Source organism: Coccinella septempunctata, chromosome 3, assembly GCF_907165205.1.
Source record: "Coccinella septempunctata chromosome 3, icCocSept1.1, whole genome shotgun sequence".
Taxonomy (NCBI): Eukaryota; Metazoa; Arthropoda; class Insecta; order Coleoptera; family Coccinellidae; genus Coccinella; species Coccinella septempunctata.
The window spans coordinates 8,879,090-8,902,080 of record NC_058191.1 but is presented as its reverse complement, the minus strand read 5'-3'; the positions used below and the strand labels follow the sequence as shown (position 1 = coordinate 8,902,080).

Genomic DNA, 22,991 nt, shown 5'->3' with positions numbered 1-22,991 from the left:
AATAAACTGAAAATGAACATGTGTACCAAAAAAAGAGAAAAAAAACTGAAAATGAACATGTGTACCAGAAAAAAAGAGAAAAAAAAAGTATGTACGCGATACCGCAGCATGCTGTAATTTGTAATAATAACCTGGCGAAAGTGTGTGTAAGTAATTGACAAAATTGATCAACTTCTTCACACACGCCCTAAAAGAACCAAACTAACACCATGGATTAGGCCTACAGGGGACACCATGTAAAAATAAAACGCACCTAGCAATCTACCTCATAGGTGGTGTGGAAAAGATTGCACTTAATAAATCTTATTTTTGAATTTCAATATGAAATTCTTTATCTGTCATCGACTTCGAAAAGTAAAAGATATGGTTTAGAATAGACTATGCCTCGACTTTCTTTTTTGGGGGTTGTTATTTATGTATGGATAACTGCCAACACTGGTATTGCCAGGTGAAATCTGCTATTTCAATCTTGCAGTTTGACATTTTTTAGAGTTCACGTATAGTTTCGACGTGGGAGCTTGTTTACAATACACTGCTTCACAAAGGTTAAGGGAGTTCAGAAATTTTGGGAATGTGTAAAAGTATCTTTTTTTTCAGCAATTTCCTTGAAAATGAGAAATCTAAATATTAATTCACTTATCTAACTCATTATTTTGCCTTTTTTTTTGGTACAGGAAAAACGTGTTTATTTCGATCTCAAGAATCTACTGTTGAAACATTTTTACAACTCGAAGACTAACGGCCGGTTTCATAATCAAATTTAAAGTCACTTTGAGTTTAAAGCTTCTTTCAATATCATTTTTAGTTGGGTTAAAAGAAGCTTTAAAATTAAAGCGACTTTAGGTTTGATTATGAAACCGGCCGTAACCTCTTATATTCAAAGGTTCCTTCTGTGTACGTTTATTGAAAAAACAAATTGAGAAATGACCAATAATATAATTCAATAAAATAAAAATACCATACAAACAGTCTCTTCCGCGTATTAATAACAATCACTGCCACCTGGTATTTGGCATGAAATAGACTGCACTAACAAGTGTTACCAGGCGCATGGGTAGAGCGGTGGCAAGAAACGGAGTTTCTGTAGTGTCACCCAATGCGCTCACTGGGTTCGAAACCCAGCCGGACCACCTCAAAAAATTATTCAGCTACAATTATAGTCGGATTGATGATTGAGGATGGTCTGGGGATCAGTGGTAGTATCTACCGCAGTGGATTGATCACAAAGTAATAATAATAGTCTTAATAAGGGAAAAAAAATATACTTGAGGCGGAGTCTAGCATGAGCTACTTCACTCTACCTCCGACTAGTTACAAAAATAAATGAGATTAAAAAAATTAAGAACACAAATGAAAAAACAAAAAAAAAATAACAATTACGGAAAAATGAAAAAATACGAAATATACAATAAACTGAAAATGAACATGTGTACCTGAAAACAGAGAAAAAAAACTGAAAATGAACATGTGTACCAGAAAAAAAGAGAAAAGAGAAAAATTAAGAACACAAATGAAAAAACAAAAAAAAAATAACAATTACAGAAAAATGAAAATATACGAAATATACAATAAACTGAAAATGAACATGTGTACCAAAAAAAGAGAAAAAAAAACTGAAAATGAACATGTGTACCAGAAAAAAAGAGAAAAAAAAAGTATGTACGCGATACCGCAGCATGCTGTAATTTGTAATAATAACCTGGCGAAAGTGTGTGTAAGTAATTGACAAAATTGATCAACTTCTTCACACACGCCCTAAAAGAACCAAACTAACACCATGGATTAGGCCTACAGGGGACACCATGTAAAAATAAAACGCACCTAGCAATCTACCTCATAGGTGGTGTGGAAAAGATTGCACTTAATAAATCTTATTTTTGAATTTCAATATGAAATTCTTCATCCGTCATCGACTTCGAAAAATAAAAGATATGTTTTAGAATAGACTATGCCTCGACTTTCTTTTTCGGGGGTTGTTATTTATGTATGGATAACTGCCAACACTGGTATTGCCAGGTGAAATCTGCTATTTCAATCTTGCAGTTTGACATTTTTTAGAGTTCACGTATAGTTTCGACGTGGGAGCTTGTTTACAATACACTGCTTCACAAAGGTTAAGGGAGTTCAGAAATTTTGGGAATGTGTAAAAGTATCTTTTTTTTCAGCAATTTCCTTGAAAATGACAAATCTAAATATTAATTCACTTATCTAACTCATTATTTTGCCTTTTTTTTGGTACAGGAAAAACGTGTTTATTTCGATCTCAAGAATCTACTGTTGAAACATTTTTACAACTCGAAGACTAACGGCCGGTTTCATAATCAAATTTAAAGTCACTTTGAGTTTAAAGCTTCTTTCAATGTCATTTTTAGTTGGGTTAAAAGAAGCTTTAAAATTAAAGCGACTTTAGGTTTGATTATGAAACCGGCCGTAACCCCTTATATTCAAAGGTTCCTTCTGTGTACGTTTATTGAAAAAACAAATTGAGAAATGACCAAAAATATAATTCAATAAAATAAAAATACCATACAAACAGTCTCTTCCGCGTATTAATAACAATCACTGCCACCTGTTATTTGGCATGAAATAGACTGCACTAACAAGTGTTACCAGGCGCATGGGTAGAGTGGTGGCAAGAAACGGAGTTTCTGTAGTATCACCCCATGCTCTCACTGGGTTCGAAACCCAGCCGGACCACCTCAAAAAATTATTCAGCTACAATTATAGTCGGAATGATGATTGAGGATGGTCTGGGGATCAGTGGTAGTATCTACCGCTGTGGATTGATCACAAAGTAATAATAGTCTTAATTAGGGAAAAAAAATATACTTGAGGCGGAGTCTAGCATGAGCTACTTCACTCAACCTCCGACTAGTTACAAAAATAAATGAGATTAAAAAAATTAAGAACACAAATGAAAAAACAAAAAAAAAATAACAATTACGGAAAAATTAAAAAATACGAAATATACAATAAACTGAAAATGAACATGTGTACCAGAAAACAGAGAAAAAAAACTGAAAATGAACATGTGTACCAGAAAAAAAGAGAAAAGAGAAAAATTAAGAACACAAATGAAAAAACAAAAAAAAAATAACAATTACAGAAAAATGAAAATATACGAAATATACAATAAACTGAAAATGAACATGTGTACCAAAAAAAGAGAAAAAAAAACTGAAAATGAACATGTGTTCAAAAATCTGGGTGTTGAGATTTTTGGCAATTACTTAAAAGTGGACTGTTACCAAATGATTGAGTTGGAGATGGTAAAATAAAATCTTTATTGTATATCAAACACGTCACATAATAAATAGACACTCGCATGAAGTGAAATTATATACAACATCTAAACAGAGTGAACCTATTTACAAGTATTGAGAAGTTATTGAGAGAATTTGAAAGAAATGGTTCAATGAGAAAATTAACGTTGTATTTGCTTGAGAGAAAGAGCAGGTTGAGTGAATTTCATGTATCGAGTAACAAGATCAATTATTATGTGTTTGATAAGAATTGAGATAGATTTACATCAAAACGTGTTTATGTATTTTGAGTTGCATAATAATTGAGCTTGATAGTTATGAATTGATGTGAGTGTTATCATGCAAGCACAACGTTTACAGTGATAGAGTTTACGATTTCATAAACTGTCTCGCTATCAGAAAAACAGAAGGTTGCAGTGATAACTTGAGAAGTTAGAGATATGTAATGTAGTGAGACAGGTGTAATGAGACAGAATGAGAGAGAGATGATTACCAACGCTTACAGGAATAGCAAATCTATTAGAAAAGCAGAAGGTGTTTTATGAGAGTACATAAATTGAGGTGAGTTGTGTTACAAATGTAATGTAGAGAGATGATTACCAACGCTTACAGGAATAGCAAATCTATTAGAAAAGCAGAAGGTGTTGTATGAGAGTACATAAATTGAGGTGAGTTGTGTTACAAATGCAATGTAGAGAAATGAAATATTGTAAACGTAGAAAGAATTAATGAATAGTATTCATAATTGAGATGAAACAAGAAGAGCAGTTCACAACGTTAGAGAAAATAAATAAGGTATCATAAGTTTCAGGTAATAGAGACATGCAAAAGTGTATAATAAATTATACTTATTGAGTTGAAATCAGATTGGACCTCCTCGAGCATTATCACAAACCAGTCTGTCCAAGAGAGTTAATTGAGTGTATTACTTTGTTCGGAGTGCTGAGTGTAGTGAGATGGATTTCGATCTGGTCTATGAGAAGCCTTCGAAGTGTCCAACTTGAGCGTAGAGGTACCTGAAACTTAAGAGGCCTGAGAAGTCTGATCGTAAGAGGTGTAAAGTTAATCTGAGGTGACATGTATACAAAATGAGAGTGAATACAAGTATATAAGCTTTTAATAGAGTGGTGTGAAATGTGAACTTGGTGCTAAAATTAGAGAAATTAAAATGTGAGTGGTTTTCGAGATGATGTGATTTTAAGCGAGTGGAATATCGATGCATTTTGAGAAGGTTGAAGCAGTTAGGTACATTGAGCACGTGGTTGAATGAGAGATTTGGAGAAAATTGAGAAAATATGCATGCAAATATGATAGAGAGATGTAGAGCAGAATATTGCAAATGTAATTGTGAGAAAATGCATAGCGATGGAGAGAATGTTGATAGGAAAATTATGTAGAATGATATTCTAACGTGACACATGCAAAAAATGATTACAGTTTTTGTTGAGTGAAAAAATACTGTACCTTTTTGAGATGTTGATCGATTGATTAGTATAATATAAAATAATATTATTAGATTTGAGCTGATTGAAAAAAGTTGAGAGTGCACTAAAAATCACGTTAAGAATTTAGACCAAGTTCCAATTCACTTGAGCGAACGAAGAATCTAAAGAGAATGAATTAAATTGAGCAGATTCAACAGGTTCCACCGGTTTTTTTGAACAGCTGATTGACAGCGATTTAAAGGTTACGTTCACAGAAGCATGTAACGATAAACGTAGTCACTGAGTTGCTAGAGATGTCATCGAGTGGTAGAGTTGGGTTAAAAATTCCTCCAATTTTTAACAACATGTGTACCAGAAAAAAAGAGAAAAAAAAAGTATGTACGCGATACCGCAGCATGCTGTAATTTGTAATAATAACCTGGCGAAAGTGTGTGTAAGTAATTGACAAAATTGATCAACTTCTTCACACACGCCCTAAAAGAACCAAACTAACACCATGGATTAGGCCTACAGGGGACACCATGTAAAAATAAAACGCACCTAGCAATCTACCTCATAGGTGGTGTGGAAAAGATTGCACTTAATAAATCTTATTTTTGAATTTCAATATGAAATTCTTCATCCGTCATCGACTTCGAAAAATAAAAGATATGGTTTAGAATAGACTATGCCTCGACTTTCTTTTTCGGGGGTTGTTATTTATGTATGGATAACTGCCAACACTGGTATTGCCAGGTGAAATCTGCTATTTCAATCTTGCAGTTTGACATTTTTTAGAGTTCACGTATAGTTTCGACGTGGGAGCTTGTTTACAATACACTGCTTCACAAAGGTTAAGGGAGTTCAGAAATTTTGGGAATGTGTAAAAGTATCTTTTTTTTCAGCAATTTCCTTGAAAATGACAAATCTAAATATTAATTCACTTATCTAACTCATTATTTTGCCTTTTTTTTGGTACAGGAAAAACGTGTTTATTTCGATCTCAAGAATCTACTGTTGAAACATTTTTACAACTCGAAGACTAACGGCCGGTTTCATAATCAAATTTAAAGTCACTTTGAGTTTAAAGCTTCTTTCAATGTCATTTTTAGTTGGGTTAAAAGAAGCTTTAAAATTAAAGCGACTTTAGGTTTGATTATGAAACCGGCCGTAACCCCTTATATTCAAAGGTTCCTTCTGTGTACGTTTATTGAAAAAACAAATTGAGAAATGACCAAAAATATAATTCAATAAAATAAAAATACCATACAAACAGTCTCTTCCGCGTATTAATAACAATCACTGCCACCTGGTATTTGGCATGAAATAGACTGCACTAACAAGTGTTACCAGGCGCATGGGTAGAGTGGTGGCAAGAAACGGAGTTTCTGTAGTATCACCCCATGCTCTCACTGGGTTCGAAACCCAGCCGGACCACCTCAAAAAATTATTCAGCTACAATTATAGTCGGAATGATGATTGAGGATGGTCTGGGGATCAGTGGTAGTATCTACCGCTGTGGATTGATCACAAAGTAATAATAGTCTTAATTAGGGAAAAAAAATATACTTGAGGCGGAGTCTAGCATGAGCTACTTCACTCAACCTCCGACTAGTTACAAAAATAAATGAGATTAAAAAAATTAAGAACACAAATGAAAAAACAAAAAAAAAATAACAATTACGGAAAAATGAAAAAATACGAAATATACAATAAACTGAAAATGAACATGTGTACCAGAAAACAGAGAAAAAAAACTGAAAATGAACATGTGTACCAGAAAAAAAGAGAAAAGAGAAAAATTAAGAACACAAATGAAAAAACAAAAAAAAAATAACAATTACAGAAAAATGAAAATATACGAAATATACAATAAACTGAAAATGAACATGTGTACCAAAAAAAGAGAAAAAAAAACTGAAAATGAACATGTGTTCAAAAATCTGGGTGTTGAGATTTTTGGCAATTACTTAAAAGTGGACTGTTACCAAATGATTGAGTTGGAGATGGTAAAATAAAATCTTTATTGTATATCAAACACGTCACATAATAAATAGACACTCGCATGAAGTAAAATTATATACAACATCTAAACAGAGTGAACCTATTTACAAGTATTGAGAAGTTATTGAGAGAATTTGAAAGAAATGGTTCAATGAGAAAATTAACGTTGTATTTGCTTGAGAGAAAGAGCAGGTTGAGTGAATTTCATGTATCGAGTAACAAGATCAATTATTATGTGTTTGATAAGAATTGAGATAGATTTACATTAAAACGTGTTTATGTATTTTGAGTTGCATAATAATTGAGCTTGATAGTTATGAATTGATGTGAGTGTTATCATGCAAGCACAACGTTTACAGTGATAGAGTTTACGATTTCATAAACTGTCTCGCTATCAGAAAAACAGAAGGTTGCAGTGATAACTTGAGAAGTTAGAGATATGTAATGTAGTGAGACAGGTGTAATGAGACAGAATGAGAGAGAGATGATTACCAACGCTTACAGGAATAGCAAATCTATTAGAAAAGCAGAAGGTGTTTTATGAGAGTACATAAATTGAGGTGAGTTGTGTTACAAATGTAATGTAGAGAGATGATTACCAACGCTTACAGGAATAGCAAATCTATTAGAAAAGCAGAAGGTGTTGTATGAGAGTACATAAATTGAGGTGAGTTGTGTTACAAATGCAATGTAGAGAAATGAAATATTGTAAACGTAGAAAGAATTAATGAATAGTATTCATAATTGAGATGAAACAAGAAGAGCAGTTCACAACGTTAGAGAAAATAAATAAGGTATCATAAGTTTCAGGTAATAGAGACATGCAAAAGTGTATAATAAATTATACTTATTGAGTTGAAATCAGATTGGACCTCCTCGAGCATTATCACAAACCAGTCTGTCCAAGAGAGTTAATTGAGTGTATTACTTTGTTCGGAGTGCTGAGTGTAGTGAGATGGATTTCGATCTGGTCTATGAGAAGCCTTCGAAGTGTCCAACTTGAGCGTAGAGGTACCTGAAACTTAAGAGGCCTGAGAAGTCTGATCGTAAGAGGTGTAAAGTTAATCTGAGGTGACATGTATACAAAATGAGAGTGAATACAAGTATATAAGCTTTTAATAGAGTGGTGTGAAATGTGAACTTGGTGCTAAAATTAGAGAAATTAAAATGTGAGTGGTTTTCGAGATGATGTGATTTTAAGCGAGTGGAATATCGATGCATTTTGAGAAGGTTGAAGCAGTTAGGTACATTGAGCACGTGGTTGAATGAGAGATTTGGAGAAAATTGAGAAAATATGCATGCAAATATGATAGAGAGATATAGAGCAGAATATTGCAAATGTAATTGTGAGAAAATGCATAGCGATGGAGAGAATGTTGATAGGAAAATTATGTAGAATGATGTTCTAACGTGACACATGCAAAAAATGATTACAGTTTTTGTTGAGTGAAAAAATACTGTACCTTTTTGAGATGTTGATCGATTGATTAGTATAATATAAAATAATATTATTAGATTTGAGCTGATTGAAAAAAGTTGAGAGTGCACTAAAAATCACGTTAAGAATTTAGACCAAGTTCCAATTCACTTGAGCGAACGAAGAATCTAAAGAGAATGAATTAAATTGAGCAGATTCAACAGGTTCCACCGGTTTTTTTGAACAGCTGATTGACAGCGATTTAAAGGTTACGTTCACAGAAGCATGTAACGATAAACGTAGTCACTGAGTTGCTAGAGATGTCATCGAGTGGTAGAGTTGGGTTAAAAATTCCTCCAATTTTTAACATTCCGGCCGCCATAATTAACGTAGTTGATTATAATCGAGTAGGTCTTCGTAAATTATCCATTGTGAGGAAGTTGAGGCAATCCATCACTCCAGTGTCTGAGCTACTCAATCCACCCATAACTGGAGCGAAAAGACTGCTTTCAATCCTCAGAGTGTGGAGGAATGGATGAGATGGCTGCACTTGAGATGTGGGTAGTCGTGCCACGAGTTGTTGAGAGCGGTGCCACAGTGCCTTGCATGTAGAGTTGTTTGGTGAGTTTCATCTATAACCAAAGAAGTAAATTGAGAGTGTTGAGGAAGAATAATTGGATGCTTGCTATCTGGGTCGAGCTGAGAATGGGAAATTCGTCCGCCTACACGAATTACACCATTGTTGTCGAGTTGTCGAGTGAGTCTACTGAATACATGTGAAGAGAGAAGTGGAGTGTGTGATTGAAGAGCCTTGAGTTCATGTGGAAAGTAGACTTTTTGAGAAAATTCGAGATGCTTCCAAGTCAGTTGAAGTCAGGTGTGTGAGGTGTGCTGGATCCAGCTTGCGTTGGAGTCGTGCGAGAACCTTTGAACAAATAGAGGTAATTCTCAACAATTTATTCAAATTGGAATACCTGTAGATGAGATCCCATGAGTAGTCTGACGTAGTGGAGGTGAGTATGGAGATGGCTGGTCTTGCTTCTGATTCATGGTCGGTTGTCGGTGCCGGCTGACGATTTGGCCATGAATCTTCTGACTTGGAAAGCCATGGTGGTCCCGTCCACCATAGCGAGTGGTTGCGAAGTTGAGATGAAGTTAACCCTTGTGATGCACAGTCAGCAGGATTGTCTTTGCCGGAAATATACCTCCAATGGGCCCTTGGAGTTAGATCTTGGATTGTTGCAACTCTGTTCCGTACAAAGTCCTTCCAACGTGAAGGGTGAGTGTTGATCCAAGCTAGAGTGATTGAGGAGTCCGTCCATAGAGTGGTTGAGTGAATGTTGAGAGCTAAAACATTATGCGCATAATTAACGAGTCGAGAGAGGAGAAGAGCAGCTGATAATTCGAGTCTCGGGATTGTGAGTGGTTTTAAAGGCGATACTTTGGTTTTGGAGCAAAGCATTGTAACTTTGCGTTCCGTGGACGGAGTTCGAACGAGAAGGTAGAGAACGGCTGAAATGGCGAGTTGAGATGCATCAGAGAAGCCGTGGAGTTGTATGAAAGAACCCTCTTGAGTGTTAATCCATCTTGGAATTGTGATGCTGGCCAGCTTGGAGAGATCTTCACTGATGTCGTACCATTTCTGTTGGAGTAGTTGAGGTAGAGGTTCGTCCCATGATAACTTTTGGAGCCATAATTCCTGCAACAACATTTTAGCCCTAATCGTAACAGGGGAGACTAAACCGAGTGGATCAAATATTTTAGCAATATGAGATAGAACTGATCGCTTGGAGATCAAAGACCCAGATAGATTGGAGCTGACTTTAAAAGTGAAATAGTCTTCTTGAGGGTACCAGATTAGACCTAACACTTTAGTTGAGTGAGAACCTTCATCGAATGAGATTGGAGTGGGTGTTGATTCTTCCTCTTGAACGACGTGTGAGAGACTTGAGACGTTTGACTGCCATTTTGCTAGCGAAAGGCCGGCCGCCATGCAAAGGTTCTGGAGTTGTTTGGCAATTTCGAGAAGTTGATGTTCAGTATCTGCTCCACCACAAATATCATCAACATAACGACCTTTTGTTAATGGAGGAATGGCTAGTGGAAAGTTGTGACCCTCATCTTTGAGAAGTTGGAGAAGAACTCTGATTGCCAAAAATGGAGCTGATCTAGTTCCGTATGTGACTGTTGTGAGATGGTATGTCTTTACGTTGTTATTTGAGTCGAGCCAAAGGATGCTTTGAAGATCCCAATCATCAGGATGAACAAGAATCTGTCTGTACATCTTTGTGATATCTGTAGAGAAGACAAATTTAAATTTACGCACCCACATAAGAACATCTATCACGTCGAGTTGCAGTTTCGCTCCGGTGTGCATAATATCGTTGAGAGAAATACCAGTTGAGGTGGGGCTGGAGCCGTTGAAGACTACTCGCAGTTTCGTTGTAGAGCTGTCTGTTTTGAGAACACCATGATGAGGAAGAAAATATCTTGAGTGGACCTTTTCTGACGAGACTGGTTGCATGTGCTGGAGGAGTTCATATTCATCGAGAAATTGGTGGTAGAGCAGAGAGTAGTCAGGATCCTTGTCGAATTTCCGAATCAAGGCTTGCAGACATCGGAAGGCTCGTTGTCTGGAAGAACCTAAGACGTCAATAGATGATTTCAATGGTAATCTTACCATGTATTTCCCTGAGGAGAGCCTAGAGTGAGTGGAGACAAAGTGGTTTTCACATTCTTGCTCGTCAGAGGTGAGATGTGACGTAGACGTTGGTTGAATTTCTTCCTGTTCCCAAAACTTAGTGAGGAGATGATGAAGGTCTTCATCTTGAACAGTATGAAACATTGGAGATTGGATTGGAAGGCGTTCCTGTTCTTGACACACAGGTCCTAGGATTAGCCAGCCGAAGATTGAGAGTTGCGCGATTGGAGATGATGGAGGGCCTTTTTTCATCTGAGGAAGAACAACTGAGCCATATACATCAGCACCCAAAATGATGTCGACGGCTCTTGAGATGTGGTATTCTGGATCAGCTAACTTGAGATGCTGGAGATGTATAGATTGCTGAAAACATGTATAGAAGGAAGGCAAATTAGAGAAAGATGATGAGAGAATGTGAGCATCAATATTTATGGTTTGATGGTCATACGTCGACTTGAGAGTGAGGGCAAGAGATCCTTGTGTCTTAAAAGTCTTTCCATGAATTCCCACAATTGTAACATGCGACTTCCTTCTAGAGGTGTTGAGTTTTCTGGCTAGATCTTGAGAGATGAAGGTCAGCTCGGATCCACTGTCGATGAGTAGTCGAACCGTGTGTGATCCTGTTGAGGTGATGAGATGGGCGATGGCAGTGGCGAGGAGAGTGTTGAGTCGTGGTTGAGGTAGCTGAAGAAAAATAATTCAACGCTTCTTCGAACTATTTTGACGGCTTTAGAGCTGAGTTGCTAGAACTCACCTCCCTTTGAGCAGATTTTTGAGATGTGAGAGCTGATTGAGGAAGCACTCGAGGGGGTACCGGTGGAACTTTGCAGTGTGGTTTACTGCTGAGAGGAGCATCATGTAGAAGAGTGTGATGACGACTTCCACAGATTTTGCAGATCTTTGTCGTTCTGCAAGAGTGGCGATGATGTCTACCGAGGCAGTTGGAGCAGAGGATGCGAAGTAACACCACATCAGCTTTTTCCTGAGGTGAGCGCTTGGAGAAGCGAGGGCAATCTGCAACGAAGTGGTCGCGTCCACAATCATCACAGGTGTAGCCCGGCATAGAAGAGACTTTCGAGATTGGAGTGTTCGAGGAGGCCGATTTGCTTGAGATGAGTGGAGGAGAAGGTTTAATTGGAGCAGTAACCTTTTGAGAGATGGTGTGCACTGTTGTGCGAGAGCGAGAGGATTCTTGAGATGACTGTCTCTGATTGGACTCAGTCCATTCTAGAGCTCTGGAGCGAGATTGGAGGAACTCCATCAACTGAGCGAAGGAGGGAAATTCGTTATTAGAGGAGATGAGAGTTTCCCAATGAGTGCGAGAGGCGTGATCCATACGATTGATGATATGGAACACCAAAAGATTATTGTTCTGCTCTAGATCTTCACCTAGAGCTTTCAAACTTTGGAGAGGATTGACGATGCTGTCAATAAATTGACGAAGAGATGAGGCGGTAGAATTTTTCTGATTCGCCAATGAGAAGGAGAGAAGTTTTGCGTATTGAGAAGAGAGGAGCAGCCTTTTATTCTCATATTTGTCCATAAGCTTCTTCCAAGCTATGGGGAACGAGACTTCCGTTAAGGGAAGACTAGAGATGGTGTCGAGAGGTTCTTGAGAGAGACATGTCCGAAGGTAATGTAACCTTTCAATGTTAGAAATTGAGGTGCTGTTGATGACGAGTGATTGAAAAAGATCTCGGAATGCAGGCCATTTTGAGAAGTCGCCTGAGAAGGTGGGAATTGAGATGTCAGGCAATCGAGGACGAGTTTGAGAAGATTGAGGGGCTTGAGCAGAAGTGGATGGCTGTGAATCCACAGGATTGAGTGACATATTGAGTTGTATTAATTTCGAGATGGCTGATTGGAATAGAGAGTATTCCTCGAAGAAGACTGAAGATGCGAAGTATTCGTGGTCGAGACACGACTCAGGCCACGCTGACTCAAAATACGAGTGAGTCTTTGAGAAGTTCTTGTGAAGGTCTTGCAGGTGTTCTTGAGTGTGTGACAGATCTTGCACAGTCCATGTTGAGACGTTGGACAGCTTGGAGAAGATGTCCTTCATGAGTTGTAGTCTACTCATTTGAGTAGCGACTTTTAGTTTGATGTTGGTGGGAAGACCAGCAGAGCGAGTTTGAGGTCCAACATCAGGCTGCGAAGATGTGGATGATCGAGTAGGAGGGACCTGCAGTTGAGTGTCATCCTCTTTTGGAGATGGAGAAGATCTTCCCGACTTTTGAGACATGACCTTTTGAGATGAATGTGATGTGAATGAATAATTATTCCAACTCAACCATCCGGCCCGAAGGACCAAATGTTCAAAAATCTGGGTGTTGAGATTTTTGGCAATTACTTAAAAGTGGACTGTTACCAAATGATTGAGTTGGAGATGGTAAAATAAAATCTTTATTGTATATCAAACACGTCACATAATAAATAGACACTCGCATGAAGTAAAATTATATACAACATCTAAACAGAGTGAACCTATTTACAAGTATTGAGAAGTTATTGAGAGAATTTGAAAGAAATGGTTCAATGAGAAAATCAACGTTGTATTTGCTTGAGAGAAAGAGCAGGTTGAGTGAATTTCATGTATCGAGTAACAAGATCAATTATTATGTGTTTGATAAGAATTGAGATAGATTTACATCAAAACGTGTTTATGTATTTTGAGTTGCATAATAATTGAGCTTGATAGTTATGAATTGATGTGAGTGTTATCATGCAAGCACAACGTTTACAGTGATAGAGTTTACGATTTCATAAACTGTCTCGCTATCAGAAAAACAGAAGGTTGCAGTGATAACTTGAGAAGTTAGAGATATGTAATGTAGTGAGACAGGTGTAATGAGACAGAATGAGAGAGAGATGATTACCAACGCTTACAGGAATAGCAAATCTATTAGAAAAGCAGAAGGTGTTTTATGAGAGTACATAAATTGAGGTGAGTTGTGTTACAAATGTAATGTAGAGAGATGATTACCAACGCTTACAGGAATAGCAAATCTATTAGAAAAGCAGAAGGTGTTGTATGAGAGTACATAAATTGAGGTGAGTTGTGTTACAAATGCAATGTAGAGAAATGAAATATTGTAAACGTAGAAAGAATTAATGAATAGTATTCATAATTGAGATGAAACAAGAAGAGCAGTTCACAACGTTAGAGAAAATAAATAAGGTATCATAAGTTTCAGGTAATAGAGACATGCAAAAGTGTATAATAAATTATACTTATTGAGTTGAAATCAGATTGGACCTCCTCGAGCATTATCACAAACCAGTCTGTCCAAGAGAGTTAATTGAGTGTATTACTTTGTTCGGAGTGCTGAGTGTAGTGAGATGGATTTCGATCTGGTCTATGAGAAGCCTTCGAAGTGTCCAACTTGAGCGTAGAGGTACCTGAAACTTAAGAGGCCTGAGAAGTCTGATCGTAAGAGGTGTAAAGTTAATCTGAGGTGACATGTATACAAAATGAGAGTGAATACAAGTATATAAGCTTTTAATAGAGTGGTGTGAAATGTGAACTTGGTGCTAAAATTAGAGAAATTAAAATGTGAGTGGTTTTCGAGATGATGTGATTTTAAGCGAGTGGAATATCGATGCATTTTGAGAAGGTTGAAGCAGTTAGGTACATTGAGCACGTGGTTGAATGAGAGATTTGGAGAAAATTGAGAAAATATGCATGCAAATATGATAGAGAGATGTAGAGCAGAATATTGCAAATGTAATTGTGAGAAAATGCATAGCGATGGAGAGAATGTTGATAGGAAAATTATGTAGAATGATATTCTAACGTGACACATGCAAAAAATGATTACAGTTTTTGTTGAGTGAAAAAATACTGTACCTTTTTGAGATGTTGATCGATTGATTAGTATAATATAAAATAATATTATTAGATTTGAGCTGATTGAAAAAAGTTGAGAGTGCACTAAAAATCACGTTAAGAATTTAGACCAAGTTCCAATTCACTTGAGCGAACGAAGAATCTAAAGAGAATGAATTAAATTGAGCAGATTCAACAGGTTCCACCGGTTTTTTTGAACAGCTGATTGACAGCGATTTAAAGGTTACGTTCACAGAAGCATGTAACGATAAACGTAGTCACTGAGTTGCTAGAGATGTCATCGAGTGGTAGAGTTGGGTTAAAAATTCCTCCAATTTTTAACAACATGTGTACCAGAAAAAAAGAGAAAAAAAAAGTATGTACGCGATACCGCAGCATGCTGTAATTTGTAATAATAACCTGGCGAAAGTGTGTGTAAGTAATTGACAAAATTGATCAACTTCTTCACACACGCCCTAAAAGAACCAAACTAACACCATGGATTAGGCCTACAGGGGACACCATGTAAAAATAAAACGCACCTAGCAATCTACCTCATAGGTGGTGTGGAAAAGATTGCACTTAATAAATCTTATTTTTGAATTTCAATATGAAATTCTTCATCCGTCATCGACTTCGAAAAATAAAAGATATGGTTTAGAATAGACTATGCCTCGACTTTCTTTTTCGGGGGTTGTTATTTATGTATGGATAACTGCCAACACTGGTATTGCCAGGTGAAATCTGCTATTTCAATCTTGCAGTTTGACATTTTTTAGAGTTCACGTATAGTTTCGACGTGGGAGCTTGTTTACAATACACTGCTTCACAAAGGTTAAGGGAGTTCAGAAATTTTGGGAATGTGTAAAAGTATCTTTTTTTTCAGCAATTTCCTTGAAAATGAGAAATCTAAATATTAATTCACTTATCTAACTCATTATTTTGCTTTTTTTTTTGGTACAGGAAAAACGTGTTTATTTCGATCTCAAGAATCTACTGTTGAAACATTTGTACAACTCGAAGACTAACGGCCGGTTTCATAATCAAATTTAAAGTCACTTTGAGTTTAAAGCTTCTTTCAATGTCATTTTTATTTGGGTTAAAAGAAGCTTTAAAATTAAAGCGACTTTAGGTTTGATTATGAAACCGTCCGTAACCCCTTATATTCAAAGGTCCCTTCTGTGTACGTTTATTGAAAAAACAAATTGAGAAATGACCAAAAATATAATTCAATAAAATAAAAATACCATACAAACAGTCTCTTCCGCGTATTAATAACAATCACTGCCACCTGGTATTTGGCATGAAATAGACTGCACTAACAAGTGTTACCAGGCGCATGGGTAGAGTGGTGGCAAGAAACGGTGTTTCTGTAGTATCACCCCATGCGCTCACTGGGTTCGAAACCCAGCCGGACCACCTCAAAAAATTATTCAGCTACAATTATAGTCGGAATGATGATTGAGGATGGTCTGGGGATCAGTGGTAGTATCTACCGCTGTGGATTGATCACAAAGTAATAATAATAGTCTTAATTAGGGAAAAAAAATATACTTGAGGCGGAGTCTAGCATGAGCTACTTCACTCAACCTCCGACTAGTTACAAAAATAAATGAGATTAAAAAAAATTAAGAACACAAATGAAAAAACAAAACAAAAATAACAATTACGGAATAATGAAAAAATACGAAATATACAATAAACTGAAAATGAACATGTGTACCAGAAAACAGAGGAAAAAAAACTGAAGATGAACATGTGTACCAGAAAAAAAGAGAAAAGAGAAAAATTAAGAACACAAATGAAAAAACAAAAAAAAAATAACAATTACAGAAAAATGAAAATATACGAAATATACAATAAACTGAAAATGAACATGTGTACCAAAAAAAGAGAAAAAAAACTGAAAATGAACATGTGTACCAGAAAAAAAGAGAAAAAAAAAGTATATACGCGATACCGCAGCATGCTGTAATTTGTAATAATAACCTGGCGAAAGTGTGTGTAAGTAATTGACAAAATTGATCAACTTCTTCACACACGCCCTAAAAGAACCAAACCAACACCATGGATTAGGCCTACAGGGGACACCATGTAAAAATAAAACGCACCTAGCAATCTACCTCATAGGTGGTGTGGAAAAGATTGCACTTAATAAATCTTATTTTTGAATTTCAATATGAAATTCTTCATCCGTCATCGACTTCGAAAAATAAAAGATATGGTTTAGAATAGACTATGCCTCGACTTTCTTTTTCGGGGGTTGTTATTTATGTATGGATAACTGCCAACACTGGTATTGCCAGGTGAAATCTGCTATTTCAATCTTGCAGTTACGTGGGAGCTTGTTTACAATACACTGCTTCACAAAGGTTAAGGGAGTTCAGAAATTTTGGGAATGTGTAAAAGTATCTTTTTTTTCAGGATTTTCCTTGAAAATGAGAAATCTAAATATTAATTCACTTATCTAACTCATTATTTTGCTTTTTTTTTGGTTCAGGAAAAACGTGTTTATTTCGATCTCAAGAATCTACTGTTGAAACATTTGTACAACTCGAAGACTAACGGCCGGTTTCATAATCAAATTTAAAGTCACTTTGAGTTTAAAGCTTCTTTCAATGTCATTTTTAGTTGGGTTAAAAGAAGCTTTAAAATTAAAGCGACTTTAGGTTTGATTATGAAACCGGCCGTAACCTCTTATATTCAAAGGTTCCTTCTGTGTACGTTTATTGAAAAAACAAATTGAGAAATGACCAATAATATAATTCAATAAAATAAAAATACCATACAAACAGTCTCTTCCGCGTATTAATAACAATCACTGCCACCTGGTAATTGGCATGAAATAGACTGCACTAACAAGTGTTACCAGGCGCATGGGTAGAGCGGTGGCAAGAAACGGAGTTTCTGTAGTGTCACCCCATGCGCTCACTGGGTTCGAAACCCAGCCGGACCACCTCAAAAAATTATTCAGCTACAATTATAGTCGGATTGATGATTGAGGATGGTCTGGGGATCAGTGGTAGTATCTACCGCAGTGGATTGATCACAAAGTAATAATAATAGTCTTAATAAGGGAAAAAAAATATACTTGAGGCGGAGTCTAGCATGAGCTACTTCACTCTACCTCCGACTAGTTACAAAAATAAATGAGATTAAAAAAATTAAGAACACAAATGAAAAAACAAAAAAAACAATAACAATTACGGAAAAATGAAAAAATACGAAATATACAATAAACTGAAAATGAACATGTGTACCAGAAACAGAGAAAAAAATTTGAAAATGAACATGTGTACCAGAAAAAAAAAGAAAAGAGAAAAATTAAGAACACAAATGAAAAAACAAAAAAAAATAACAATTACAGAAAAATTAAAATATACGAAATATACAATAAACTGAAAATGAACATGTGTACCAAAAAAAGAGAAAAAAAAACTGAAAATGAACATGTGTACCAGAAAAAAAGAGATACCTCAGCATGCTGTAATTTGTAATAATAACCTGGCGAAAGTGTGTGTAAGTAATTGACAAAATTGATCAACTTCATCACACACGCCCTAAAAGAACCAAACTAACACCATGGATTAGGCCTACAGGGGACACCATGTAAAAATAAAACGCACCTAGCAATCTACCTCATAGGTGGTGTGGAAAAGATTGCACTTAATAAATCTTATTTTTGAATTTCAATATGAAATTCTTCATCCGTCATCGACTTCGAAAAATAAAAGATATGGTTTAGAATAGACTATGCCTCGACTTTCTTTTTCGGGGGTTGTTATTTATGTATGGATAACTGCCAACACTGGTATTGCCAGGTGAAATCTGCTATTTCAATCTTGCAGTTTGACATTTTTTAGAGTTCACGTATAGTTTCGACGTGGGAGCTTGTTTACAATACACTGCTTCACAAAGGTTAAGGGAGTTCAGAAATTTTGGGAATGTGTAAAAGTATCTTTTTTTTCAGCAATTTCCTTGAAAATGACAAATCTAAATATTAATTCACTTATCTAACTCATTATTTTGCCTTTTTTTTGGTACAGGAAAAACGTGTTTATTTCGATCTCAAGAATCTACTGTTGAAACATTTTTACAACTCGAAGACTAACGGCCGGTTTCATAATCAAATTTAAAGTCACTTTGAGTTTAAAGCTTCTTTCAATGTCATTTTTAGTTGGGTTAAAAGAAGCTTTAAAATTAAAGCGACTTTAGGTTTGATTATGAAACCGGCCGTAACACCTTATATTCAAAGGTTCCTTCTGTGTACGTTTATTGAAAAAACAAATTGAGAAATGACCAATAATATAATTCAATAAAATAAAAATACCATACAAACAGTCTCTTCCGCGTATTAATAACAATCACTGTCACCTGGTATTTGGCATGAAATAGACTGCACTAACAAGTGTTACCAGGCGCATGGGTAGAGCGGTGGCAAGAAACGGAGTTTCTGTAGTGTCACCCCATGCGCTCACTGGGTTCGAAACCCAGCCGGACCACCTCAAAAAATTATTCAGCTACAATTATAGTCGGATTGATGATTGAGGATGGTCTGGGGATCAGTGGTAGTATCTACCGCAGTGGATTGATCACAAAGTGATAATAATAGTCTTAATAAGGCCAAAAAAATATACTTGAGGCGGAGTCTAGCATGAGCTACTTCACTCTACCTCCGACTAGTTACAAAAATAAATGAGATTAAAAAAATTAAGAACACAAATGAAAAAACAAAAAAAACAATAACAATTACGGAAAAATGAAAAAATACGAAATATACAATAAACTGAAAATGAACATGTGTACCAGAAAACAGAGAAAAAAAACAGAAAATGAACATGTGTACCAGAAAAAAAGGGAAAAGAGAAAAATTAAGAACACAAATGAAAAAACAAAAAAAAAATAACAATTACAGAAAAATGAAAAAATACGAAATATACAATGAACTGAAAATGAACATGTGTACCAAAAAAAGAGAAAAAAAAACTGAAAATGAACATGTGTACCAGAAAAAAAGAGAAAAAAAAAGTATGTACGCGATACCGCAGCATGCTGTAATTTGTAATAATAACCTGGCGAAAGTGTGTGTAAGTAATTGACAAAATTGATCAACTTCTTCACACACGCCCTAAAAGAACCAAACTAACACCATGGATTAGGCCTACAGGGGACACCATGTAAAAATTAAACGCACCTAGCAATCTACCTCATAGGTGGTGTGGAAAAGATTGCACTTAATAAATCTTATTTTTGAATTTCAATATGAAATTCTTCATCCGTCATCGACTTCGAAAAATAAAAGATATGGTTTAGAATAGACTATGCCTCGACTTTCTTTTTCGGGGGTTGTTATTTATGTATGGATAACTGCCAACACTGGTATTGCCAGGTGAAATCTGCTATTTCAATCTTGCAGTTTGACATTTTTTAGAGTTCACGTATAGTTTCGACGTGGGAGCTTGTTTACAATACATTGCTTCACAAAGGTTAAGGGAGTTCAGAAATTTTGGGAATGTGTGAAAGTATCTTTTTTTTCAGCAATTTCCTTGAAAATGAGAAATCTAAATATTAATTCACTTATCTAACTCATTATTTTGCTTTTTTTTTGGTACAGGAAAAACGTGTTTATTTCGATCTCAAGAATCTACTGTTGAAACATTTGTACAACTCGAAGACTAACGGCCGGTTTCATAATCAAATTTAAAATCACTTTGAGTTTAAAGCTTCTTTCAATGTCATTTTTAGTTGGGTTAAAAGAAGCTTTAAAATTAAAGCGACTTTAGGTTTGATTATTATACCGGCCGTAACCTCTTATATTCAAAGGTTCCTTCTGTGTACGTTTATTGAAAAAACAAATTGAGAAATGACCAATAATATAATTCAATAAAATAAAAATACCCTACAAACAGTCTCTTCCGCGTATTAATAACAATCACTGCCACCTGGTATTTGGCATGAAATAGACTGCACTAACAAGTGTTACCAGGCGCATGGGTAGAGCGGTGGCAAGAAACGGAGTTTCTGTAGTGTCACCCCATGCGCTCACTGGGTTCGAAACCCAGCCGGACCACCTCAAAAAATTATTCAGCTACAATTATAGTCAGATTGATGATTGAGGATGGTCTGGGGATCAGTGGTAGTATCTACCGCAGTGGATTGATCACAAAGTAATAATAATAGTCTTAATAGGGGAAAAAAAATATACTTGAGGCGGAGTCTAGCATGAGCTACTTCACTCTACCTCCGACTAGTTGCAAAAATAAATGAGATTAAAAAAATTAAGAACACAAATGAAAAAACAAAAAAAACAATAACAATTACGGAAAAATGAAAAAATACGAAATATACAATAAACTGAAAATGAACATGTGTACCAGAAACAGAGAAAAAAATTTGAAAATGAACATGTGTACCAGAAAAAAAAAGAAAAGAGAAAAATTAAGAACACAAATGAAAAAACAAAAAAAAATAACAATTACAGAAAAATGAAAATATACGAAATATACAATAAACTGAAAATGAACATGGGTACCAAAAAAAGAGAAAAAAAAACTGAAAATGAACATGTGTAGCAGAAAAAAAGAGAAAAAAAAAGTATGTACGCGATACCGCAGCATGCTGTAATTTGTAATAATAACCTGGCGAAAGTGTGTGTAAGTAATTGACAAAATTGATCAACTTCATCACACACGCCCTAAAAGAACCAAACTAACACCATGGATTAGGCCTACAGGGGACACCATGTAAAAATAAAACGCACCTAGCAATCTACCTCATAGGTGGTGTGGAAAAGATTGCACTTAATAAATCTTATTTTTGAATTTCAATATGAAATTCTTCATCCGTCATCGACTTCGAAAAATAAAAGATATGGTTTAGAATAGACTATGCCTCGACTTTCTTTTTCGGGGGTTGTTATTTATGTATGGATAACTGCCAACACTGGTATTGCCAGGTGAAATCTTCTATTTCAATCTTGCAGTTTGACATTTTTTAGAGTTCACGTATAGTTTCGACGTGGGAGCTTGTTTACAATACACTGCTTCACAAAGGTTAAGGGAGTTCAGAAATTTTGGGAATGTGTAAAAGTATCTTTTTTTTCAGCAATTTCCTTGAAAATGACAAATCTAAATATTAATTCACTTATCTAACTCATTATTTTGCCTTTTTTTTGGTACAGGAAAAACGTGTTTATTTCGATCTCAAGAATCTACTGTTGAAACATTTGTACAACTCGAAGACTAACGGCCGGTTTCATAATCAAATTTAAAGTCACTTTGAGTTTAAAGCTTCTTTCAATGTCATTTTTAGTTGGGTTAAAAGAAGCTTTAAAATTAAAGCGACTTTAGGTTTGATTATGAAACCGGCCGTAACCTCTTATATTCAAAGGTTCCTTCTGTGTACGTTTATTGAAAGAACAAATTGAGAAATGACCAATAATATAATTCAATAAAATGAAAATACCATACAAACAGTCTCTTCCGCGTATTAATAACAATCACTGCCACCTGGTATTTGGCATGAAATAGACTGCACTAACAAGTGTTACCAGGCGCATGGGTAGAGCGGTGGCAAGAAACGGAGTTTCTGTAGTGTCACCCCATGCGCTCACTGGGTTCGAAACCCAGCCGGACCACCTCAAAAAATTATTCAGCTACAATTATATTCGGATTGATGATTGAGGATGGTCTGGGGATCAGTGGTAGTATCTACCGCAGTGGATTGATCACAAAGTAATAATAATAGTCTTAATAAGGGAAAAAAAATATACTTGAGGCGGAGTCTAGCATGAGCTACTTCACTCTACCTCCGACTAGTTACAAAAATAAATGAGATTAAAAAAATTAAGAACACAAATGAAAAAACAAAAAAAAACAATAACAATTACGGAAAAATGAAAAAATACGAAATATACAATAAACTGAAAATGAACATGTGTACCAGAAACAGAGAAAAAAATTTGAAAATGGACATGTGTACCAGAAAAAAAAAGAAAAGAGAAAAATTAAGGACACAAATGAAAAAACAAAAAAAATAACAATTACAGAAAAATGAAAATATACGAAATATACAATAAACTGAAAATGAACATGTGTACCAAAAAAAGAGAAAAAAAAACTGAAAATGAAGATGTGTACCAGAAAAAAAGAAAAAAAAAGTATGTACGCGATACCGCAGCATGCTGTAATTTGTAATAATAACCTGGCGAAAGTGTGTGTAAGTAATTGACAAAATTGATCAACTTCATCACACACGCCCTAAAAGAACCAAACTAACACCATGGATTAGGCCTACAGGGGACACCATGTAAAAATAAAACGCACCTAGCAATCTACCTCATAGGTGGTGTGGAAAA

At 35.7% G+C, this 22,991-nt stretch overlaps 1 protein-coding gene across 1 annotated transcript in view; it reads right to left on the bottom strand.

Moving 5' to 3' along the window:
• Positions 1-13,051, bottom strand: part of LOC123309550 — a 48,695-nt gene extending 35,644 nt beyond the window's left edge. Inside the window, exons 1-2 of the mRNA XM_044892715.1 lie at positions 11,564-13,051; positions 10,435-11,493 (exon numbers count right to left, since the gene is read on the bottom strand). Coding sequence (XP_044748650.1) covers positions 10,435-11,493; positions 11,564-13,051 — 2,547 coding nt within the window. The remainder of the gene's footprint in view (positions 1-10,434; positions 11,494-11,563) is intronic.
• Between the last annotated feature and the right edge of the window lie 9,940 nt (positions 13,052-22,991).